At 47.6% G+C, this 21,709-nt stretch overlaps 1 protein-coding gene across 1 annotated transcript in view; it reads right to left on the bottom strand.

Moving 5' to 3' along the window:
* Positions 1–9,801, bottom strand: part of LOC131810212 (piggyBac transposable element-derived protein 5-like) — a 35,180-nt gene extending 25,379 nt beyond the window's left edge. The window contains exons 1-2 of the mRNA XM_059137880.1: positions 9,244–9,801; positions 8,460–8,653 (exon numbers count right to left, since the gene is read on the bottom strand). Of these exons, the coding sequence (XP_058993863.1) occupies positions 8,641–8,653; positions 9,244–9,563 (333 nt within the window). The 5' untranslated portion in view covers positions 9,564–9,801 and the 3' untranslated portion in view covers positions 8,460–8,640. The remainder of the gene's footprint in view (positions 1–8,459; positions 8,654–9,243) is intronic.
* Positions 9,802–21,709: the final 11,908 nt, after the last annotated feature.

Below are 21,709 nucleotides of genomic sequence, written 5' to 3'. Positions count from 1 at the left end.
CAGCACCTGCTTTCCCCTGCCTCATATAGGTAACCTGGGTTTGCCCTCTTTAAGGTTCCTGGTTGCTGCAAAGGTCTGAAAATCTCCTAAGTAGAACAAAAGCCATCATGTGTTTAAAGGAAGAAAGATAAAGCTCCCCAGAATGAGCCAGCAGCTCTGGGCTTCCCCGCACATCTTTCCTGTCCCTCAGAACCCTGGGAAGGAGCCCCTTGGTGCAAAGTCACAGGGGGAGCCCACGCACAGCCCAGGCCTCCTGCCCCAGGTCCTCTCCAGCCATAAACTGACCCCCTAGCCCCTTCCAAACCGTCTACAGCCTCAAACCACGGACGTGCAGTTCAGCACCCATCTCCAGAGCGCAGGATGCACGTGGCTTCCCGGCACCCTTCCCTGGCCGCTCCCAAAATCACCGTGGGAATGTCGCAGCAAGGAGACAGGGAATCGATTTTTATCCTCTGGGCTGTCTTCCCTCGTAGCCCCTCAGGAGTCCCCACGCAGCAATGCCGCGTGGGCCCAACTGCTCTGAATCCACTTCCCCCGAGGAATCCACTTTTCTTCAGCGTCTGTGTCTGCAAACCCGGCTCCTCTAACACCCCCCACCAAACGTACCAAGAACCAACTGGGGAAGAAGTTCATTTCTGGCCGACAAGCCTTTAATCCCTGAGAGCTGTGGCTGATGCGGGAGCAGCTTTTCTCCAAATGGTGATTTCGATACGAGGTCCTTTTGCCTGCCGGGCCCAACATCCCTGACGTGTGGCTCCCAGGGGCCTCCCACGGCCAGGCCTGAGAGTGGAGCCCACCCTTGGGCTCATTTTCCACCGCGCTGAATCCAGGCAGCGGCCCCGTCTCACTATAAAGGGTGCTGAGTAACGAGGTGCCGCCACCAGGAAGAGAGGCAGCAGGTCAGACAGATCTGGAGAATGACACTGGCCTTCAAGGGCCCCTCACAAGGGAAATACCATTAAGTAGCAGATGTGACCAGATATACTGTGTTCCACATTCACGCCGTAAGGATGGGGTTTCTTCGAGCCCTAGTCAAAGGAACTCTTTCACCCGAGATCACTTGACCAATCGGTGACTCAGTTTCCTTATACTAAAAATGAGGATAATAATACCTCACAAGATTGTTATGAGGAACACACACGTTACAAAGTGTTTAGAGGCACCTGGGTGGCTAAGTGGGTAAGCATCTGACTTCAGCTCAGGTCACGATCTCAGGGTCCTGGGATAGGGCCGTGTCAGGCTCCCTGCTCAGCGAGGAGTCTGCATGTCCCTCTCCCTCCCTCTTCACTTCCTGCCCTCTCTCTCTCTCTCTCAAATATATAAATAAAATCTTTTAAAAAACTAAGTTCTTAGAACACTATCTGCACATAATACAGGACACACAAGCACTTGTTAAACAGATAAAAGGGTACAAGAGGCTGGCTTCCCTTCAGATTTCTAATAGGCTCCTGTCTGGGGGTCTCTAGCTCTTAGGAAGTGGGTAGGCCGCACAAGCCCAAGGTTGTAGAGTTCCTCCGAGGCCAAGTTCAGTTTTCTATGCAGGACAGAAAACCTGTAAAATACATCCCAGACTTGCTTCGCTGCCTTCCTAGTAGGGAATCCGTTCCCTCAAGAGTGGTCCAACCTCTCTTCCACTATTTGGGATGTAGAAAACGTTTAGACATTTCTCCATTGGTGCTGATTCCATCCTCATTTTTAACAACCTAGCTGTGTGTTCATCTGGTCTTCTGTTAGTTCCTTTATTCAACAAACACAGAGGACTCACCGTGTCCTAACTGTGACCAAGACATCCAGCATCTCATCCCACAAGGGAAACATATTAGCAAATGTGGCAGCAAAGAGGGATGGGGTAAGGCAGTGACATCTGAATCAAGACCAAACTAACAAGCAGAGCCTGCCATGAAGAACATTCCAGGTATGGGCCCCATAGGCATGAAGGCGGAAATGAATAGATTATGTGCAGACAGCAGGACAGGGGACTAAGGGGACACTGGAAAGGAAGGCTGCGGAGCAGCTGTCGGCATTGGAGGCCTTGCGAAGGACTCTGGAATTCCCTTTGGTTTCAGCCGGAAGCTACATGAAGGTTTAAGCAGGGAATCATCAGATTAGCCTATATTTGTAAAAGATCGCTCCTCTTCCACAGAAGAAATGGGGATGGGGTGGGGGTGTCCACGAGCCTAGAAGCTGGAAATGGAAGCAGATGAAGTTTCCAATATCCTGGCCAAGGAGTGAGTCTGTCGCAGTGAGAGTGTCAAGATTTGCAGTTCTAAACTTTTGAGTAAAGTGGCTTATTAAACACACAGCTAACTATTGCCCGGGGTTCCTACTTTTGTAATAAGTTTTTTCTGAAAGTCACAAAGGGGAGAGGGGCTCTCTGCACCACGTGCCAGTGGGGGCGGAACATCATCGTCACATTACAGGGTGTTTTCAGAGCCTGTTATCCTTTTAGTACGACATCCCTCCCACCCCGAGACAACACCGTGCCTCTTTCCGCCAACAGAAGTTGAGTTTTTCCCTTTCCCTCTTCCTTCTTTTGAGGGCAGAGCTCAGGGCTTCTCCAGAGATTCCATCCTAAGTTCATAGATCTCACCGAGCCAACCACATTCCCCTCCCTGTGGGCGCCAGGAAACGCCGGAAACATCTGTATCTGCACCTGAACATGGGACCTTGGATCCCAGCTACAGTTACTTGTGCTGTGGTAACAAGGACATCATGTGGCGTTTCAGGACATTTTCGTATATAAGGCCTCGGGTCGGGATGCTCAGGGTAGGAAAAGGGTGGGTCCGCCCCTGGGCAGAGTGGCATACCTTCTCTCTCCTCCTGGCATTTGCCCGAGTTGGAGATGCCCTGTTCCTTCCTCTTCACCTGAGTAATCATTATCTCTGCTTCCAGAAGCAGCTCAGGGGGCCACCTCCATCAGAGGGGTCACCTCCTCCCCAACCCCGCTGGACCAGGTGACCCTCCCCAGAATTCCATATAAATCCCTGTTAACGTTGATCCCACTGCTTCCCAGAGGCTCTTTCTCCTTGTCTTTACTTTGTCTCTCCTGCTGGACCCCAGGAGACAGGTCTCACTCATCATTTTATCCCAGCAGGGTTCAGTATGTTGCTGAATTAACACATGGCATGTCCCGCACATCGCTGGCAGCTGGATGAACTGGAACACAGTGTGGCAGCATGTACTGAAGCAGGGGTTCTCAGAGCACCAGGGGGTTCAGTCGGTGAAGCATCTGCCTTCGGCTCAGGTCATGATCCTAAGGTCCTGGGATCCAGGCCTGCACGGGGATCCCTACTCAACAGGGAGTTGGCTTCTCCCTCTCCCTCTGCTTCTCCCCTCCCTCTCAAATAAATAAATAAAATCTTTTCAAAAAAAATAAATTTAAAATAAATTTAAAAAAAATTAAGCAGTTGTTCTCAGCTGCAGGTGATTTGGCTCCCCAGGGGACATATGGCAATGCCTGGAGAAACGTTTGGTTGATGTAATTGGAGGAAAGGGTGCCACTGGGCATTTGGTGGGGAGAGGCCGAATGGAGGTGGCCAACATCTGGCCATGCACAAGACAGGCCTCAGCAAAACATCACCCAGTCCACGAGGTCGACAGGGGAGACCCGAATCTAATCTAGGACCTGGAAAACCTTTTCCTAGGTTTACATGCTCAAGGGAAATGTATCTGTCCATCAAAACCACAAAAATGTCTGAAGCAGCTTATCCTCAGAAGCCCCAAACTGGATACCATGTAAAAGACCATTAACAGGAGAACGGATAACCGACTACAGTACCTACGTGATGGAAGACAACAGACGATCACAAAATTTAAGATGCCACATATGCGACAACAAGAAGGAATCCACAGATGTCCTGAGGAACCGAACCACCAGAGCAAGGTAACAGGCAAACTTGATCGCTGGTGATGGAAGAGAAGCAGGGGGCAGGGAGTGACTGACTGGGAAGGAGCAGGAGGGAACCTCTGGTGTGCTCAGAACGTTCCTGATCCTCATCTGGGTAGTAGTTACACACAGCGTGCCGCATGCTAGAACTCACGTGCTGTGTGTGTGTGTTACACCTCAGCAAGCTTTACCAAAGGCAACGGTCCTCTAAGAGCCCCAGCGGGCAGGAATCACACACTGGAGCAGGTCCTCCGAGCATGACTTTCTAAGGATTTCGGTGCACAGCCGGCAGGAGCATTGTAGATATGTTTCTGGAGACCTATTTCACCACGGACACCAAAAACCTTACAGTGGGTCCTTGATTCAATTCTGCTTCGGTCATTTTCTGCTAAGGATTGTGCTACAGATGTGCACACAGACTTAGGTTTCAAGAATATTTATCACAGCAGAACAAATACAAGAGGGAGGCAGCAACAACACTGACCCAGAGGAAACTGTGTGATACCGCGGACTCATTAAAATCGACATTTAAAAATGTAAATGGAAAACGACTACAATATATTAATTACAATTAAAGAGCAGGTCACCCAACAAGCTGACACCTAAGATATATGAATAATATACTCAATATGATTAACTATGATTAGCTAAGGTCATGAGGGGTTATGGGATTTCTTCATCATTTTTCCCTAAAATGTACATATATTACTTATTAATAAGAAAAAAATACACAATCACACTTCTTAAAAATAAAGGTGAGTTTTCAACTCTAAAACTGAGTACCAGGGGCGCCTGTAGGGTTCAGTGGGTTAAAGCCTCTGCCTTCGGCTCAGGTCATGATCTCAGAGTCCTGGGATCGAGCCCCGCATCGGGCTCTCTGCTCAGCAGGGAGTCTGCTTCCTCGTCCCTCTCTCCGCCTGCCTCTCTGCCTACTTGTGATCTCTATCTGTCAAATAAAATAAATAAAATCTTTAAAAAAATAAAATAAATAAAATAAAACTGAGTACCAGACCCCACACAACCCCCAGATTCCCCATGGATTCAGAGCTCTGCTGCCTGCAGAAGTGCTCTATTGACGCTCATCACAGGGGCTGAGACAGATTAAATAAAGAGATAACATTCCAGATTTCCTGTCTCTTATCCGACTGTGCAGATTGGTTACACAAATCCAAATCCATACATGCATTAGACCTCACTGAACTGCGTACGCCCTGAGAAAAAGTTACAAGCAATTCCCTGTAAAAATACAAAAGTATTTCTGACAGCAAAAGTTTTCAGATGCTGTAAAGAAAAAAAAAATAACTAAAAAGGCACGACCTTCCCTGATTAATCAAGTCTCCCTCGAGAGAAGGCTACCACTTCCCCAGGTAATCTCATCGCCTCAGAGGAAACCATGTTTCTCTGTGAAGTGGAGGTGATCGCGGCTCTCTCGGAGTACTCGCAAAGGTTTGGCGTGGTTATGAAATGGAACACTATGACCGGGGCCCGCTGGTTGTGGTCACCGTCATGCCCACGGCCTGAACACCACCTCCCTCCAGGAAGGTCCCTTCTCTGAATTCTGTGTGGTAGGGGTACGTGGCTGACTATTAGGGAGCACTGCAGAAGGCGTACCCTGTCGCTCGCCCAGACACCCAGCTCCTCCCGGAGCCACCGAATGCCATACAGAGCTAAAGCTGGGAGCAGGGGCTCACCGTGGACACCAATGATGAGGGCCAAGGTACCTCAGCTCACAAACCCATTACGAGCATATACATTTAACTCTAGCTTTAAGATGTTTCTCCTCTTACTTCTCAGTCAAAAAAGACTTTAAGCCGAGTAAACCAACAACAAACCCTAAGATAAAACATTTAACCATGTTAATTTCCAAAGCCCTACGGTCGTCTTCAGCTTCTCAAGGTCACACCTCCCTACTGAATAATTACCGAGGGTTGCTGACACGGTACACAGAAAAAAAAAAACCTCTTAGGATGTCCAGCCTCTAAGAGAAAAAGCAAACAGCTCAGAATCCAGCTAGCCACGGCAAAGGAACCACTGACAAAGCCAAACACAGAGGGGCCCCTGAAGCATCTGGGAATCTGCCTGTTCCTTTGCCTCCTCAGAGGGAACAAGTCACAAGACTGCTCGGAATGGGAAATAAGAAGGGCAGAAGCCCGGAAACCAGCGTGTCCTGAATTTCGTGCTGCTTCCAAGGAGTGAGCCCGCCTGCTGTGTCAGTTATTTACACAGTGGGCAGGTGAGGCTGACAGCTTGAAGGGGTTATTTTAGAGGGAGAGCTGTAAGTCTGATCAGGAGAAGGTTCTGGACCCTGGGGTCCCAGCACGCATCTCCAGCTTCCAGGCTGACCCTCCCTTCAGACAGGGTTTAAGAGACAGCAGGGCGAGCATGGTCTTTGTATTTAAATCACCTCAAGGGGGCCCATATCTCCAGGCACAACCAGAAGCCAGGGAGGAGAGGGAAGGGGGAGAGGGAGAGGGTACCTCCACTCCTATCTGCTGGCTGCACTTCTGGAGCGCCTGATCCAGGAAGCTAAATGCGTGGACAGAACAGAAGGAAGAATCTGGGAAGACTGGAAGACTAGAAGAGCTGCTCGCGGACTGGTCTCAACCTGAACCACAGAAACACCTCTGCCTCCCTGCCCTCCGCCCCTCGGCTGGGCACCAGGTGCCTCCCTACTGCACTCCAGATGCAGATCCAAGCTCAGGGGTGCCCAGTGCCGATGCCTCTCTCCGGCGCAGGGAGTCTAGGGCATCAGGGGACTCCTAGACAGCACCTGTGATCTCTAATTTAAAACCAAAACCAAAATCCCCAACCAGCCCAAGCCAGCACAAGCAATACATACAATACATATTTATGTGTAAGACACCTATGCACACATACACATTCACTTATCTACACACACACACACACACACACACACACACACACACTCTTGCAGCAGAAGGCAGGCATGAAACCTGTTCCCTAAGTCCTTTGCTTTCCTCATCTGCTTCTAGCAGCAACAGCCATTTCTGCTACGGATTTTCCTATTCGAGGGTTGATCACAGATCCAAATGCCACCGTCCTGTTTGCCACCCTTTCCTACCCCACCGGCCCGCTGACGTCTGTCAGTGAACCAGGGAACAAAGATGGAAGACAGGCCCAAGCTGCCTTCCTAAAGTGGGGCTATATTTGACACTTTAATAAACCTCAGAGCCTGAGCTTCTCTGCTCTCAGACTGGCCAGGGTGCAGCTCTCACTCTTACCAAACCCGTCCATCTCCCCCCCCCCCCACCGTGGGGCACAAGGGTTTTCTCTGCCCGGCATCTATTTCCAGGCCCCATAAATCATATCCCATTGTTCCAGGCCATCTGAACTCATGCTTAATAAACCATCCACATCACCCTTCCACCACTACCCTGAATATCCCACAGGGGAAGACTGTTTCAAGAAGAAAAGGAAATTCTTCATTAGGGCTGGATTTTAAAAGCAAGCTTCCACAAAAAAACGGAAAACAAAATTGGGTATAAATACCATCCAATAACCACTAAATGTCTTTGGTTAAAGCACCTGCCTGCCTGTGATTCTCGGGTCCAGATGTGAGCTCAGTGCACATCCAAAGGAAGCAGAATTTGAACCTGATGCTAAATAACAAATGATCCTGAACTTCATGACCATTTAAGTGCTTCAGTGGCTAGACTAAATTGCTCTGACGCAGAATTTCTCCCAAGTATAGGTTACTGAGAAACATAATATTGCTTGAAAATGTATCTAGGTGTGCTCATCCTTCTCAGACCAACACTCATGGCTCTTAGTCATAACCAGGCTTAAGCTCACACGATTCCCCTATTTTCTCCAGAGAGGGAGGGAAACAAGAGGACATGTCTCTCATGGTCGAAGATGAAAAACTGGATCACAGCACTCACAGCATCAAGTCTGCCAAACCAGAGCTCTGGGTACGTACAATTCTTAAAGAGCTAATTGAATGGAAAACAGCCATCTGGGGCTGGAAACCCTTATGACATTCTGGGAAATGTATGGGGTTTAAAAGGATTATGCAGGGTGATGTGACTTTCAAAATTCCCAAACTCTGAATTGAAGCCTAAATGAGAATATGTTAAATTCACCCATTCCAAAACACAGCACAGTTGACTCAGACCCTAGAGCCCAGCTGTAGCTCAGGGTGTCCACACTGCAGCCTGTCCGTGGGAGGTCTGCAGACCACTCCCTGCTGAGAGAGTCCAGCCAACCCAATCAGCCTACCAGCAGGCTGTGGCACAAGGTCCAGATCCAAGCCCAGGCACCAGCCAGGGTTCCCTTTGGCCTGCCCTCCTATGGTTGAACAACAATCATGGAGAGCCACAGGGAGAGCGGCATTGGGTCCAGTATGGCCACTCCCTGGTCCTCCACAACACTGGTTGCACACTCTTCAACACAAGAAAATGGTGTGCAGAAACAAGGGCCTGCCACAGTAGGCTGTCGAGCAAGGAACAGAAAGCATCAGGGGACAGGTGGGACTGCTGGCTGGTCTCCACCTCTCCCAGAGGGTAGAGGCCGCAGAGCTTCTGCAGGCTAAGCAGAGACATGTCAGAATTACCTTCCCAAAAAGTAGGCAGTAAAGGAGAATTTCAAGCAGCCACAAAAGCCAGCAGGCCTGCGACCTCCAGATATCAGGGGCTTGACCATGACCGTGTCGGTAAGCAGAACACACAAGTGCCTTCTGGAGCGAGAGCAGACAGCTTAACGCTGATAACTGGTCCTCTCACTCTTCTCTGCTCTCAGCAAGTGATCCTGAAAGGCATGCACAAAGTTGGTCAGATTCACTGGAGAAAACATGAGCCAGTGAAGACGTCCCGGCTCACACTAGGCCTCCCTCCAAAGGCTGGCTGCCCCACCCCTGGCACCTGGGTAACGCTGCTCTGGGGCCATCCACACAAAACGATTTACGTACCCCCCACCCGCAACAAACACACACAGACACACACACACACACACACACACACACACACACACACAAGCTGCATCGGGCTTTAGGAACCTAACTCAAACGCACCCCTAAGGAGCAACCCCACAGGTGTGACTGGGTTGGACACTCCCAGCAAGGGAGGGAAGGCCCCCCCCTTGGGTCCTTGCCAGCGGCAGGGTGCCACCTGGGCCTCCTCCTCATCCTCTCCATCAGCGGGGAAGTCAGAGCGGCCCCACCAACCACCACCACGCAACCAGATTGATTCTCCCACTTCAAATCCCCGCTGCCAGGGCCCCATCTGTGTGCTGACCTAAAAGCCGACCTCAAGCAGCCGGCCCGCGGAGCGTCTGGAGTTCTCCCAGCCCCGCGCTCACGCCACCCCAGGCCACCCCCGTACCCGCGGGCCGCGCCTTACCGCCAGTGTCCACGAAGCGCAGGGGCGGGCGGTCCCGCAGCGTGGCACTCCAACCCGTGCTGGCCTCGTCCTCGTCGGACTCCTGCGCTTCGGGGGGCGTCGGGAGGCAGCGGGGGGCCGGGGCGCTCGTGTTCGGCGTCCGAGGAGGCGGCCAAGGAGGAGCGCGAGGCGCCGGACGTGCTGTAGAAGGGGTTCCCGCCGCTGTCCGGGCCGGACTCGCCGAACACGTCGTCCCAGATGTGCAGGCTCTTGTAGCGCGCGCGGGCCGCCTCGAGCAGCGCCGGCGCCCTCCTCCGCGCGCTCCCGCCGACCTGGGCCATAGCCCCGGGCGCCGCCCGCGCGCCCGCCCCCCAGAGCGCCTCCCGGCCGCACGCGCTGGGCACTGGGCCCGCGCCGCGGCCCGCCGCCCCCCACCAGCGCAGCCCGCAGCACAGCGCCCGCCGCCCCGCGCCCGGCCGGCCCGCCGTCTGGGCCGCCTCGGGCCCAGCGCCCGAGGAAGCGCCCTCGGAGCTCGGGCGCCGCAGGCTGCAGGCCGCGGAGGGACGCAGGGCGCGAGGGCGGGAGGGCGGGAGGCAGGGGCTGCGGCCGGGCCCAGGCGCAGCCGCTACGTCTCCTCGGCGCCTGCTGCGTCCCCGCGCGCCCTCCCGCGGCACCCGGCGCTCCCTGGCCGACCTTCCCCGGCGGGAGCCGCCAGAGACCGACCCCGCCTCCTCGCACCTCCGGCCCGCCGGCCAATGGGGAGCAGGCCGGGGCGGGGCCTCGCGGGGCACGCCCCACAGCCCTCGGCCGAGCGGGGCGAGGAGAGCAGCTGCGGCGGCGGCGGCGGCAGGGGGGAGGGCGGCCGGTGACTTCCTCGCCTGCGGGACGTGTGGCCCGGGACGGCCACCCGCAGGCCCCGCGCGGCCCTGCAGGGGGAAGGGAGGAACCGAGTGGGTGTCGGGGGTTGGGGGGGGACGCAGCCGGTCTTCCCGCCGCCCGAGCTCACGGAGCGTGAAGCCCGCGCTCTCGGTCCCCTTCCGCAGTCGGCGCCGGCGGCGGCGGGGAGCTGTCCGCCCCGGTGGTTCTGAACCAGGCGCTGCGGAAATTCTAGGTAGGCGCCCGGCCGGAGGGTCACGATTCCCGTGGCTGCTGTGGCTGCTGCTGCTTCGGTGCTCCACAACCGGCTGTGCCTTGAGCTCTTGCAAGCACAAGGGCTATCTGGCTTCCGGGAGCCTTGCTCTAATAAGGAGCCCGCCTCGCTGGTTCATTCCTGGGGTCAGGTGGTGACTCAGTCTCGCTTCAATACCCCTGTAATTTGAGGGGGTCAACATCCGATCTTAGTCATTCCTCCCGTCTTTGACCTTTGACATCTTTAAACTCAAAGTATTCATTACCTTCCAAATATTAATTACTCTAACACCACCACTGCAACATCTTCACCCATACATTTGACACACTTGTCTGTTAAAATACGGCACAATCACCCAGGCTTCAGTGTTCTGATAAACAATAGATCAGAAAGGTTTCATCATCCCTCTGCCTTGGCCAGGAGTGCGTGGCACTCATTCCATTGATGACGATACACATGATCAGGCGTTTCTTGCTCCTCTCTCCCTCCCACAATAATGCAATAAGTCACAATGATGGTAATTGGGCCATAAAGTCACTTGCACTCTGAAATAAAATAAATCCACAGAGATGTGAAGGGCTTGCAAATCCTACTGGGTATTAACTAAATAAGGATTACACGAAAGGGAAAGGCATATTGCTATTTCATGCATAAAGGATGCAGATGCATAAAGGGTGAAGATGTTGGTACCACCAGCTAAGGTCAGTTCTAACAGCAGGTGAGCAGCTTCTGCTCTCGCCCTCCCCTCGCAAGCCCCTGTTTCCTCCTCCCAAACCAGAGTCTCTGTACCAGCATGAATTCCTGATCATCACTGAAAGATGATATATAAAAAGGAAAGGATTCACATGACATTGCTTTGTATATGAATTGGCTGATATACGTGAAATTGTTTGCAAAGCATTTCAACTCCGTTGGAAGAATTGTGTCACAGAAAAGAACTGGTTTCCAGCACTTCTCTATACTGTGTTAACCAGGGAAAGATTCTGAAGAGAGTTCATACAGGTAATCAGACTTAAAATGGTCAATGACACATAGATTGAAGACGAAAAGTAAGATTGCGTAGCTCAAGTTCAAATTCTGCAATTAGGAATTCTGTAGTACTCCTCTAAAATTTAATGATATATATTTTAAAAAATAATTGAAAGGGATCAAAATGATGAAGTTCTAGAACCTAGGTGAGGTTTGGTGGGCTGAGGTCCGGAGCCGATGACCAAGAAAGAATTCTTGAGACATCTTTGGTGCAAAATGGTGGTTTATTAAAGCACGGGGACAGGACCCGTGGGCAGGAAGAGCTGCTGCTGCCCCGGGTTGTGAGGGGTGGTTGGTTATATACGCAGGAGTTGGGTAGGTGAGGACAAAGGGGTATTCAGAAGGGCTATTGGGGCAAAGAATACTATCAGGATATTGAAGGCTTAGTTACTATCAAGTAAAGACAATTGAGAGTCTCCTGGTGGAATGTTACATTCCTGCTATCAAGCATCCCTGTTAATGAGATTTAGGTTTAAAGACAATTGGGAGTCTGGTGGAATGTTACATTCCTGCTATCAAGCATCCTTGTTAATGAGATTTAGGTTTAGAAGAAATTTAACTTTATTTACTTTTCCTTCTACCTCCACCTCCTTCAGTTTTTATGGAGGGGAGGGTAACATTAGGCTTGAGGAACTGAGTTCTGTGTCTTTGGAAATTGGGCTATTGATAAGGTAACTTCTTTGTTGTAATCTCAAGGACATTTGCAAACCAAGGGAGACTCCTGTCTTGTAGGATTGTGATCTCAGCAAGTTAACTATTTATCATTTTATGGCAGTCAGGGGTGCCTGAGGAATGCTACACCTATGGAGGGGAGCGGATGAAGGGGGGGGTGCAAGGCACCAGCTCTTGCTTTGTCCTCAGCCAGCCTCCTGCTCCCTCAATTTAAACACATCTTCCAAATAATACAACTTTGTAATATAATTAATTTTAAGATTAATATTGAGCTTTTGGTTCATAGTCTGCACAAAAGGCTCCAGGGTAGTAAGAACAACCCATTTCTGTAGTAGATTCCTAGGCTTTGTTAGGCAGAGAGGTTCATGCTCTTGTGAAACTGGGGATAATAGCCATATTTCATTGAGTCTTGGCCTTCTTTCCTGGTATAGTTTTGATGAAGTCCCAGAACCTAGGTGGGGTTCGGTGGGGTGAGGTTCGGAGCCGACGGGTAAAGAAAGAATTCTTAAGACGTCTCTGGTGCAAAAAGGTGGTTTATTAGAGCACGGGGACAGGACCCGTGGGCAGGCAGAGATGCAGCTGCCCAGGGCCTGTGAGGAGTGGCTGGTTATATACACAGGAGTTGGGTAGGTGAGGACAAAGGGGTGTTCAGAAGGGCTATTGGGGTAAAGAAGACTATCAGGATATTGAAGGCCTGGTTACTATCAAGCCAAGGCCACTTTCCCTCTAATGAGGCACTAACATAAAGACAATTGGGAGTCTCCTGGTGGAATGTTACATTCCTGCTATCAAACGTCCTTGTTAGTGAGAGTTAGGTCTTAAAAGAAAATTAACTTTATTTACTTTTCCTTCTACCTCCGTCTCCTTCGGTTTTTTATGGAGGGGAGGGTGACGTTAAGGCTTGAGGAACTGAGTTATGTGTCCTTGGAAATTGGGCTATTGATAAGACAACTTCTTTGTAGTAAATCTCAAGGACATTTGTAAACCAAGAGAGACTCCTGCCTTGCAGGACTGTGATCTCTGCAAGATAACCATTTGCTCTTCTTTTAGGGCCGTCAGGGGTGCCTGTGAAATGTCACACATATTACCAAGGGGAGTGGGTGGAGAGGGGGTGCAAGGCGCCAGCCCCTGCTCTGTTCTCAGCCAGCCTCTTGCTCCCTCATCAGTTTAATAAGAAACAAAAAATGCTACCATTCAAACTATGATACAATGTTTTCTTTTCATTAATATTTTAATTAAAATGTATTCAAAAAGCTCTTTGGTAAGTATTTAGACAGATTTTTATTACATATGGCCTTAATGCATACATAAAATAAAACTTAAAATTTTTGGTTAACGTTTTTCCAAACCTCACATTAAGAATCTCACTACTTTTATTTACTTTCTAACTGAGAGATTTCAGTGCCCAGATTTTTCTCACAATATGTTCCTCTGAGCCACCCAGAGCTTCTGTCATGCTGCACTTAAAAAATTACTATTAGACATATAGCTGACATTCAATGTTAAATTAGTTTCAGGTGTACAACATAGTAATTTGACAATTCTATACATTACTCAGTGATCACCACAGTAAGTATATCATCACGTCACCATATAAACTTATTATAATATCATTGGCTGTATTCCCAATGCTGTACTTTTCATCTCCAGATGAGAACAGGAAATTATTTTATTTATTTTATAACAGGAAATTTGTACCTCTTAATCCCCTTCACCTATTTCACCCATCCCCCATCCACCTTCCCTCCCATAACCACCAGTTTGTTCTTTGTATTTAAAAGTCTATTTCTGTTTTTTTTTTTATTTTGTCTGTTCACTTGTTTCTTTTTTTTATATTCCATATAGAAGTGAAATTACAGGGGCCCCTGGGTGGCTTAGTGGGTTAAAGCCTCTGCCTTTGGCTCAGGTCATGATACCAGGTTCCTGGAATCGAGCCCCAAGTCGGGCTCTCTGCTCGATGGGGACCCTGCTTCACCTGCCTCTCTGCCTGTCTCTCTGCCTACTTGTGATCTCTCTCTCTTTCAAATAAATAAATAAAATCTTAAAAAGAAAAAAAAAAAGGAAGTGAAATCATATGGTATTTGCCTTTCTCGGTCTGACATTTCTCTTAACCTAATACCTTCTAGATCCAGCCATGTTGTCACAAATGGCAAGATCTCATTCTTTTTTATAGCTGGATAATATTCCATTATATATCTATATACACCATATCTTTACCCATTCATCTACTGATAAACACCTGAACTGCTTCCATATACTGGCTATTATAAATAGTGCTGCAGAAAACCTAGGAGGGCATATATCTTTTTGAATCAAGTGTTTTTATTTCCTTTGGGTAAATATCAAGTACTAGAATTACTAAAGCATATGGTAAATCCATTTTTAATTTTTTGAGGAACCTCCATACTGTTTTCCACAGTTGTTGCACCAATTTACATTCCCACTAAAAATGTACAGAGGTTCCTTTTTCTCCACATCCTGGCCAACACTTGTTCTTTCTTGTCTTTTTAATACTAGCCATTCTGACAAGTATAAGGTGATAGATCTCCCTGTGGTTTTGATTTTATTTTCCTGATGATGAGTGATATTGAGCATCTTTTCACATGTCTATTGGATGTCTCTATATATTTTTTGGAAAAATGTCTATTAAGTCCTCTGCCCATTTTTCAATTGGATTATATGTTGGGGTTTGGGTTTTTTTGGGGTTTTGTGTGTGTGTGTGTGTGTGTGTTCTTTACATATTTTGGTTATTAATCCTTTATTATATTTATCATTCACCACTATCTTCTCCCATTCTGTAGGTTCCCTTTTGGTTTTGTTGCGGGTTTCCCGTACTGTGCAAAAGCTTTTTATTTTGTTGTAGTCTTAATAATTTATTTTTGTTCTTGTTTCCCTTGCCTAAGCAGACATACCCACAAATAATGTTGCTAAACCAATCTCCAAGTGATTACTGCTTATTGTCTTTTAGGAGTTTTATGGTTTCAGGTCTCTCATTTATTCATTTAATTTTTTTTTTTAAGTAAGCTTTACACTGAATGTGGGACCTAAACTCACAGCCTCAAGAATAAGAGTCACATCCTGTACAGGCTGAGCAAGACAGGCACACCTCACACTTCACATTTAGATCTTTGATCCATTTTGAGTTTCTTTACGTGTATGGTAAAAGAATGTGGTCTAGTTTCATTCTTTTGCATATGGCTCTCCAGTTTTCCCAACACTGTTTTTGAGGAGACTTTCTTCTGTTACATATACTTGCCTCCTTTGTCAAAGATTAATTGACCATATAATTGTGGATTTATTTCTGGGCTCTCTATCCTGTTTCCATTGATTTATGCGTATATTTTCTCCCAGTACCCTACTGTTTTGATTACTATAACTTTGTAGTATATCTTGAAATCCAAGAAGCTGATACCTCCAGCTTTGTTCTCCTTTCTCCAGATTGTTTTGCATGCTGCACTTCTTATAAAAGTATTCTGAGGTCATCCAAATTGCCACCCCTCCATTCTGCTTGGTTTGATGCTGGTGGGGTTTCTTTTTTTTTTTTTTTCCTTATCTGAGATTTTCATATAATAACCAGTTTATTTTCTTTCTTTAAATGGTCCTCAAAAGGCCTGTGGCTTGGCATGCCAAGGGATGTAGATGATCAGTTGTGCCCTAGGAGCAGTAACCACATGGAACAGGGTCAAGCTGTGGTAACTTTACAGGGACTTCCACCTGCTCAGCCCCAACTATAAGACAATTCCTGACATTGGAGATGTGAAAGAAAATGGGAGGGGAGGGGCATCTTAAAATCTATAAAATATGGCATATTGTCTCCTGTTTGTACTTTTACAATTTCTGATTTTGCAAATGGCCAAGCTGCCGCAGGGAACAAAAATGAGGTCCTAAGGTGGCAGAGACTGACCTGGCCAGCCCTGTACTGCACAGGCTATGCGTTACTGGATCAGTATGAATGGAGAAAGCAGGGGTGAGTCAGGGAAGCTGCTGCCTCTCCCTACATTGCCTTCATCACCCACAAGGAGGGGGCCCAAAGCCAAGGAGGACCTCCTGGAACTGAGACAGGGGAGGGGAAAAGAAAGCTGAACGATGCCACAGCTGCTGAACCATGACCAAAATATGGGGGAGAAGGCTGGAGGCAAATGTGCATGGTACACCGTGACATTTGGAGTCCTAGGTGACATAGAAGCTTAAGGATCCAACCTTGCTCAAACTGATTTTACATAATGATTTTATCTACTAATCAACCCAGAGGTGCAGAGAATGTAATAGGGCAATACTATAGAAAATGCTTGAGAGAAATCTCTCTTATGATTGAGATAACCTGATATTTCCATTGATTCATTCATTCGTTCAACAATTATGTACTGAGTATTCTGTATCAAATCCTCTTCTGAACACAGAATAAATCAGGAAAAAAGCCCCCACAAATACCATTTTTATAGCACATGCATTCAAATAGAAGAGAGAGAACAGACAGTAAATAAATAAATATATAATATGTCAGCTGTTGATAAGAAGTCAAAAGTAGAGAGGGACAGAAACTATGTTCATTGTGATGGTGCTGGTGCTGGCTGTGTGTGCAGTTAGGGGAGATTACTCTGATAAGAAGACATTGGCAGATCCTTGAGTGGATTCAGAGAACAAGACGGGTACATTTAAGAAGAGGAAACAAGTGCAACCCCCCAAGGGAGGCACGCACTTGCTGGACTCTGTTAGACACTAAGGAGGCTGGTGAGTGGAGGCAGAGACAGCTGAGTGAAGAGGTGGGAGATGAGTTGAGAAGGAAGTTGAGTGTTAAATTTTGTAAGACTGAATTTTGTATTGAGTGAAGTGGGGAGCCATTGGAGATCTTAGAGCAGAGAAATAACAAGGTCTGACTTTTGTCTTAAACGGATTGCTTTAACTGCTGAGTGGAAAATAAACTAGAACAGAGCAAAAATGGAATCCAGAAGACCAGATAGGAGACTATTACAATAACTCAGGCTATAGAAGACGGTGTTTTGGACCACAGTGGGAGTAACTGAAGTGTGGAGAACTGGTCAGATTTAGAATATATATATATATTTTTTTTAATATTTTATTTATTTACTTGAGAGAGAGACAGTGAGAGAGAACATGAACGAGGAGAAGGTCAGAGAGAGAAGCAGACTCCCCATGGAGCTGGGAGTCTGATGCGGGACTCGATCCCGGGACTCCAGGATCATGACCTGAGCCGAAGGCAGTCGTCCAACCAACTGAGCCACCCAGGCGTCCCTAGAATATATTTTGAAGATAGAATCCACAGCTTCTACCAAAGAATTAAACGTGGGCAGTGAAAGAAAGAGATGAATCAAGAATGACTCTACAGTTTCCTGTTTGAGCTATTGCAATACCAGCAGAGCTCCAGAAGAATAAGAGCTTGGTTTTGAACATGTTGGGTTTAACTCATCTAGGTAGATCTGGAAAGCAGGCAGTGGGAGAAAGCTCAAAATCCAGGTCTGGACTGGAGGTGGAGATGTGGAGTCATCAGGAGACAGATGGTAGAAGAGGGACAGTCACCAAGGACTCAGTGTAGACAGAGGAGAAGTCTGAGGTTGGGTCCTGGAGCACATTCATACTCAGAGATCAGGGAAATGAGAAGAAACCCCAAGTGGAGGGTCTTGTCCTCACTCAGAAGGGATTGGAGTAAGGGTTCCACCCAGGTAAACTTAGTGGGATTCTGTGGGTCTTCTTTCCTTACCGATTTTTCTATTCAAGATTTATTTGACAGAGAGAGAGAGAGAGAGAGAGAGAGCAGGAGCATACACCTGCAGGGGGAAGAGACAGAAGGAGAGGGAGAGAATCTCAATCATATTCCCCGCTGAGCATGGAGCCTGACGTGGGGCTCGATTTCATAACCCTGAGCTCATGACCTGAGCCAAGATTCACACGCTTAACCACTTAGCCACCTACACACCCACCCAGTTTGTTTTTCTTTCTTTTTTTAAAATATTTTATTCATTTATTTATTTGACACAGAGAGAAAGAGAGAGAGAGAGAGAGATCACAAGTAGGCAGAGAGGCAAGCAGAGGGAGAGGGAGAAGCAGGTTTCCTGCTGAGTAGAGAGCCTGATGTGAGAGCCCGAGATCCTGAGACCATGATCTGAGCTGAAGCCACCCAGGTGCCCTCAATTTACTTTTCTCAGTGAAGTCATCAGAATGGTCGGTCATCAGCTGTATCTGATGGAAGGTGTTCAGTTCTCACTCTGAACAAAATGGCAGTACATTAGAATCCCTGGGAGAATTTTAAAAGCACACTTATATCCAGACCCTAATTGGATATTAATCTAATTGGTTTTACACCAATTAGATCAGATCCTCTGGACGTGGGCACTCCTGTGTTTTAAAGTCTTCTAGGTGATTCAAAAGTGTGGCCAGTGTTGAGAAGCCCTGGCTTAAGGTTGGAGGAAAGAAGATGTGAATGACTCAAAATATTTCACGAGAAGAGCGGAGATTCTGTCAGTCAGAGAAACATACTTGGATTTGTGGCTGAGAATTTAATGTGAAAGGGGCGCCTGGGTGGCTCAGTGGGTTAAGCCACTGCCTTCGGCTCAGGTCATGATCTCAGGGTCCTGGAATCGAGTCCCACATCGGGCTCTCTGCTCAGCAGGGGGCCTGCTTCCCTTCCTCTCTCCTACTGTGATCTCTCTCTGTCAAATAAATAAATAAAATCTTAAAAAAAAAAAAAAAACTTAATGTGAAAGCTTCCAGCATAGTTGCTTTTCTCACAAACCACCTTCAGCTGCCAGGGGCAGATGTAGGGTGGACAGAGGGTTGGGTTTTTACCAAGGTGGGGTTTTATCAGGTATGTATGATGTATGATGGAGGTGAGAGTATGGGACAGGGATTATAGTTATGGGAGCGGACTCTGTGCCAGCTGCGGAGGCCTGTGAGAATTTGGGGGAAGGATCAAGAACCACAGAAAATGAAATAGGGGGACGCCTGGGTGGCTCAGTTGGTTAAGCAGCTGCCTTCGGCTCAGGCCATGATCCCAGCGTCCTGGGATCAAGTCCCACATCGGGCTCCTTGCTCGGCAGGGAGCCTGCTTCTCCCTCAGTCTCTGCCTGCCACTCTGTCTGCCTGTGCTCACTCTCGCTCCCTCTCTCTCTGACAAATAAATAAAATCTTAAAAAAAAAAAAGATTCTCTTCAAAAAAAGAAAAGGAAATAGGTAAATGGCTTCTTCTGAGTGACTTAGATAATTAATACTTCTTGAAATAATTTAGTGCAGCCAGACCCCTGCAAAGCAGCACAAACAACTCTGATGAGTGCTTCAATCTACCACCTCTTCCAAGGACTTCAATCAATTGCTTTCAACAAGTGAACATTGAGATATTTAGAGCAAAGGAAAAAAAAATAAATATTGGAAGTTCGCATTTTTTTAAAGATTTTATTTATTTATTTGACAGAGACACAATGAGATAGGGAATACAAGCAGGGGGAGTGGGAGAGGGAGAAGCAGGTTTTTCCTCTGAGAAGGGAGCCCGACGTGGGGCTGGATTCTCAGGCCCCTGGGATCATGACCTGAGCTGAAGGGCAGATGCTTAGCAATTGAGCTACCCAGGCTCCCCTGGAAGTTAGCTTTTTACATTCTTGGAAAATGGGATTTTGTACATTTATGTCCTTTTTCTGTCCCCTTGTGGATATTTTCCCTCTTGAAACACACCCAACCCCTGCTCCACAGTTGTCCAGTAAAAGAAAGGGATCTGAGTGCCATCCCCAAAGTTCACTTGCGTTTAAAGGAGAAACAATCCTGGGAAGCTGTTTGACACAAAAGAGTAGATTGCTCAGTTGTAGAAACTCAGGTATTATAAGAAAACGGGAGAGATATTCCTTACTAGAAGGGGGACCTGATCAGCGTTTCTAAATTCACATTGGTAGATTGTTGAACTGTTGTAGGCTGAGTGTTAAAATCACATCTTTCCCTCCATTTTCTTACAGAGACAATGATGGTTCTTCCAAGATTGTCTGTGAAAGGCTGGGCAACTGCAAAACCACACATTTGACCTGAGCCATCACCCAAGTAGAATGTAATCCGCTCTCAGATCATAGGAGAAAAAAGAGAGAGAGAGAGAATCCCAAGAAGAAACACTCACGTCAGGATTTTCATCAAATTTAGTGCACGTCTCACCATTTATCTTCATTTGCGGTAATTTTTAAAATAAACACTAATGTCGAATTGCCCTGCGTTACAACGAGCAACTCAATTATCAGAAAACCACGAGTCTCCAACGTTTGTTCTAATTACTAAAGCAGAAGAGCGGACAGAGTTTAGAAAATTTTCAACAAGGCTTAAACAAGAGAGATTTTCCACTTTTTTCTAATCAGGTCAACATAGATACCACTTTCCCTACAACCTTGTAGGAAGTTACTATTTTTCAGAGATATCATTTGGTTCTTTATAGAAGGCTTAAAGTTGGAAGTCCATAAAAACGATAATCAACTTTTATGTGTGCCTTCTATAGGCCAGAAACTGTGCTAAATGAACAGTATCTAATTTAATCCTCCTAACAAGCCCTGTGAAGTCAATACTACTGACTATTCTCACTCCAAAGGGGGGCAAAGAAGATGCTTCGAGAGTTGAACTCAGTTTTCCAAGTTCATACAGCTCGTATATGATGGAATCAGGACTTGAGCTCAGTCTAATGCCAGGTTGGACCCTCAGTGGCAGCTACTGCAGTTTTTTTGACCGTCACCTGCTTCCCTCCCCCACCCCCGCCCCCATCTCATTCCCATTTAGGGACAATCAGCCATACCTAAATGACAGTGGCCAGGCAGGAAGGGTGGCTACTGGGTTTAATTATTTATATCCAGGGGGAAGAGTCGCCTCGCCCCATACATTCTGCTTCAGCTCTTGCCCTGCCAGGGGAGTAGCCATCCTTCAAACCATCAGTGTTAATTGCTGGTGAGGGATGAATTAGGCGGCAGGGGTCACACACAGTTTACTAGTCATGCATATTTCTTTCAGAATATCTAAGTACCATTCCCTTGGAGATGAGAAGAAATGATGGGAGGGATGCTAAAAGGGACTCCCAGAAATATTTCTGGACCAGTCATGATCACTAGCCCTTAGGATACTCTTGGAGTCATTTTACTGGTTCTTGAAATGAGTGCACTTGCCCTAGGATGGCTTGGACCCTCCGAGTAATCAGAAGCTCCCAGGATGGGTCAAAGATTACTTTATTTGCTATAATTCTGCAAGTTGAATGTAACTCTCAGCCATTTCCTGTGAATGCTATTATGGGGCAGGCACAGGGGGATGACTATGGGACAGAAAAATATCAGGTGAGAGGGATCCTATGCTTTTGTATGAAGGAGAAGCCCATTCTCTTTGGTGATGGGAGTTTTCCTTCTGCTCTGACTCCTGCCCAGCCGGGATCAGTGGGGAGCCTCCTCCTTTGGGCGACAGGTCTCTTTCTTTCTAAATCCTCTTTTTTTTGGGCCAAAAAGCAAGACTACCCTTCTTTTCATCTTTCAGCTTTTTCATCCTGGCCAACGACACTCAAACACCCTCGCCCCCAATTTGGGCTGCTAAACTATGCCAAGAGGCCACATACTGGGTATATTACCACAGGCCCAGTGTTTGGACTTCACTGAACTTTAATTGTAACATCTGAGAAGGGTTGGGGAGGCGGATGTT

This window comes from Mustela lutreola, chromosome 10 (assembly GCF_030435805.1).
Source record: "Mustela lutreola isolate mMusLut2 chromosome 10, mMusLut2.pri, whole genome shotgun sequence".
NCBI classification, from domain to species: Eukaryota; Metazoa; Chordata; class Mammalia; order Carnivora; family Mustelidae; genus Mustela; species Mustela lutreola.
This window is presented reverse-complemented; position numbering and strand designations above follow the sequence as displayed.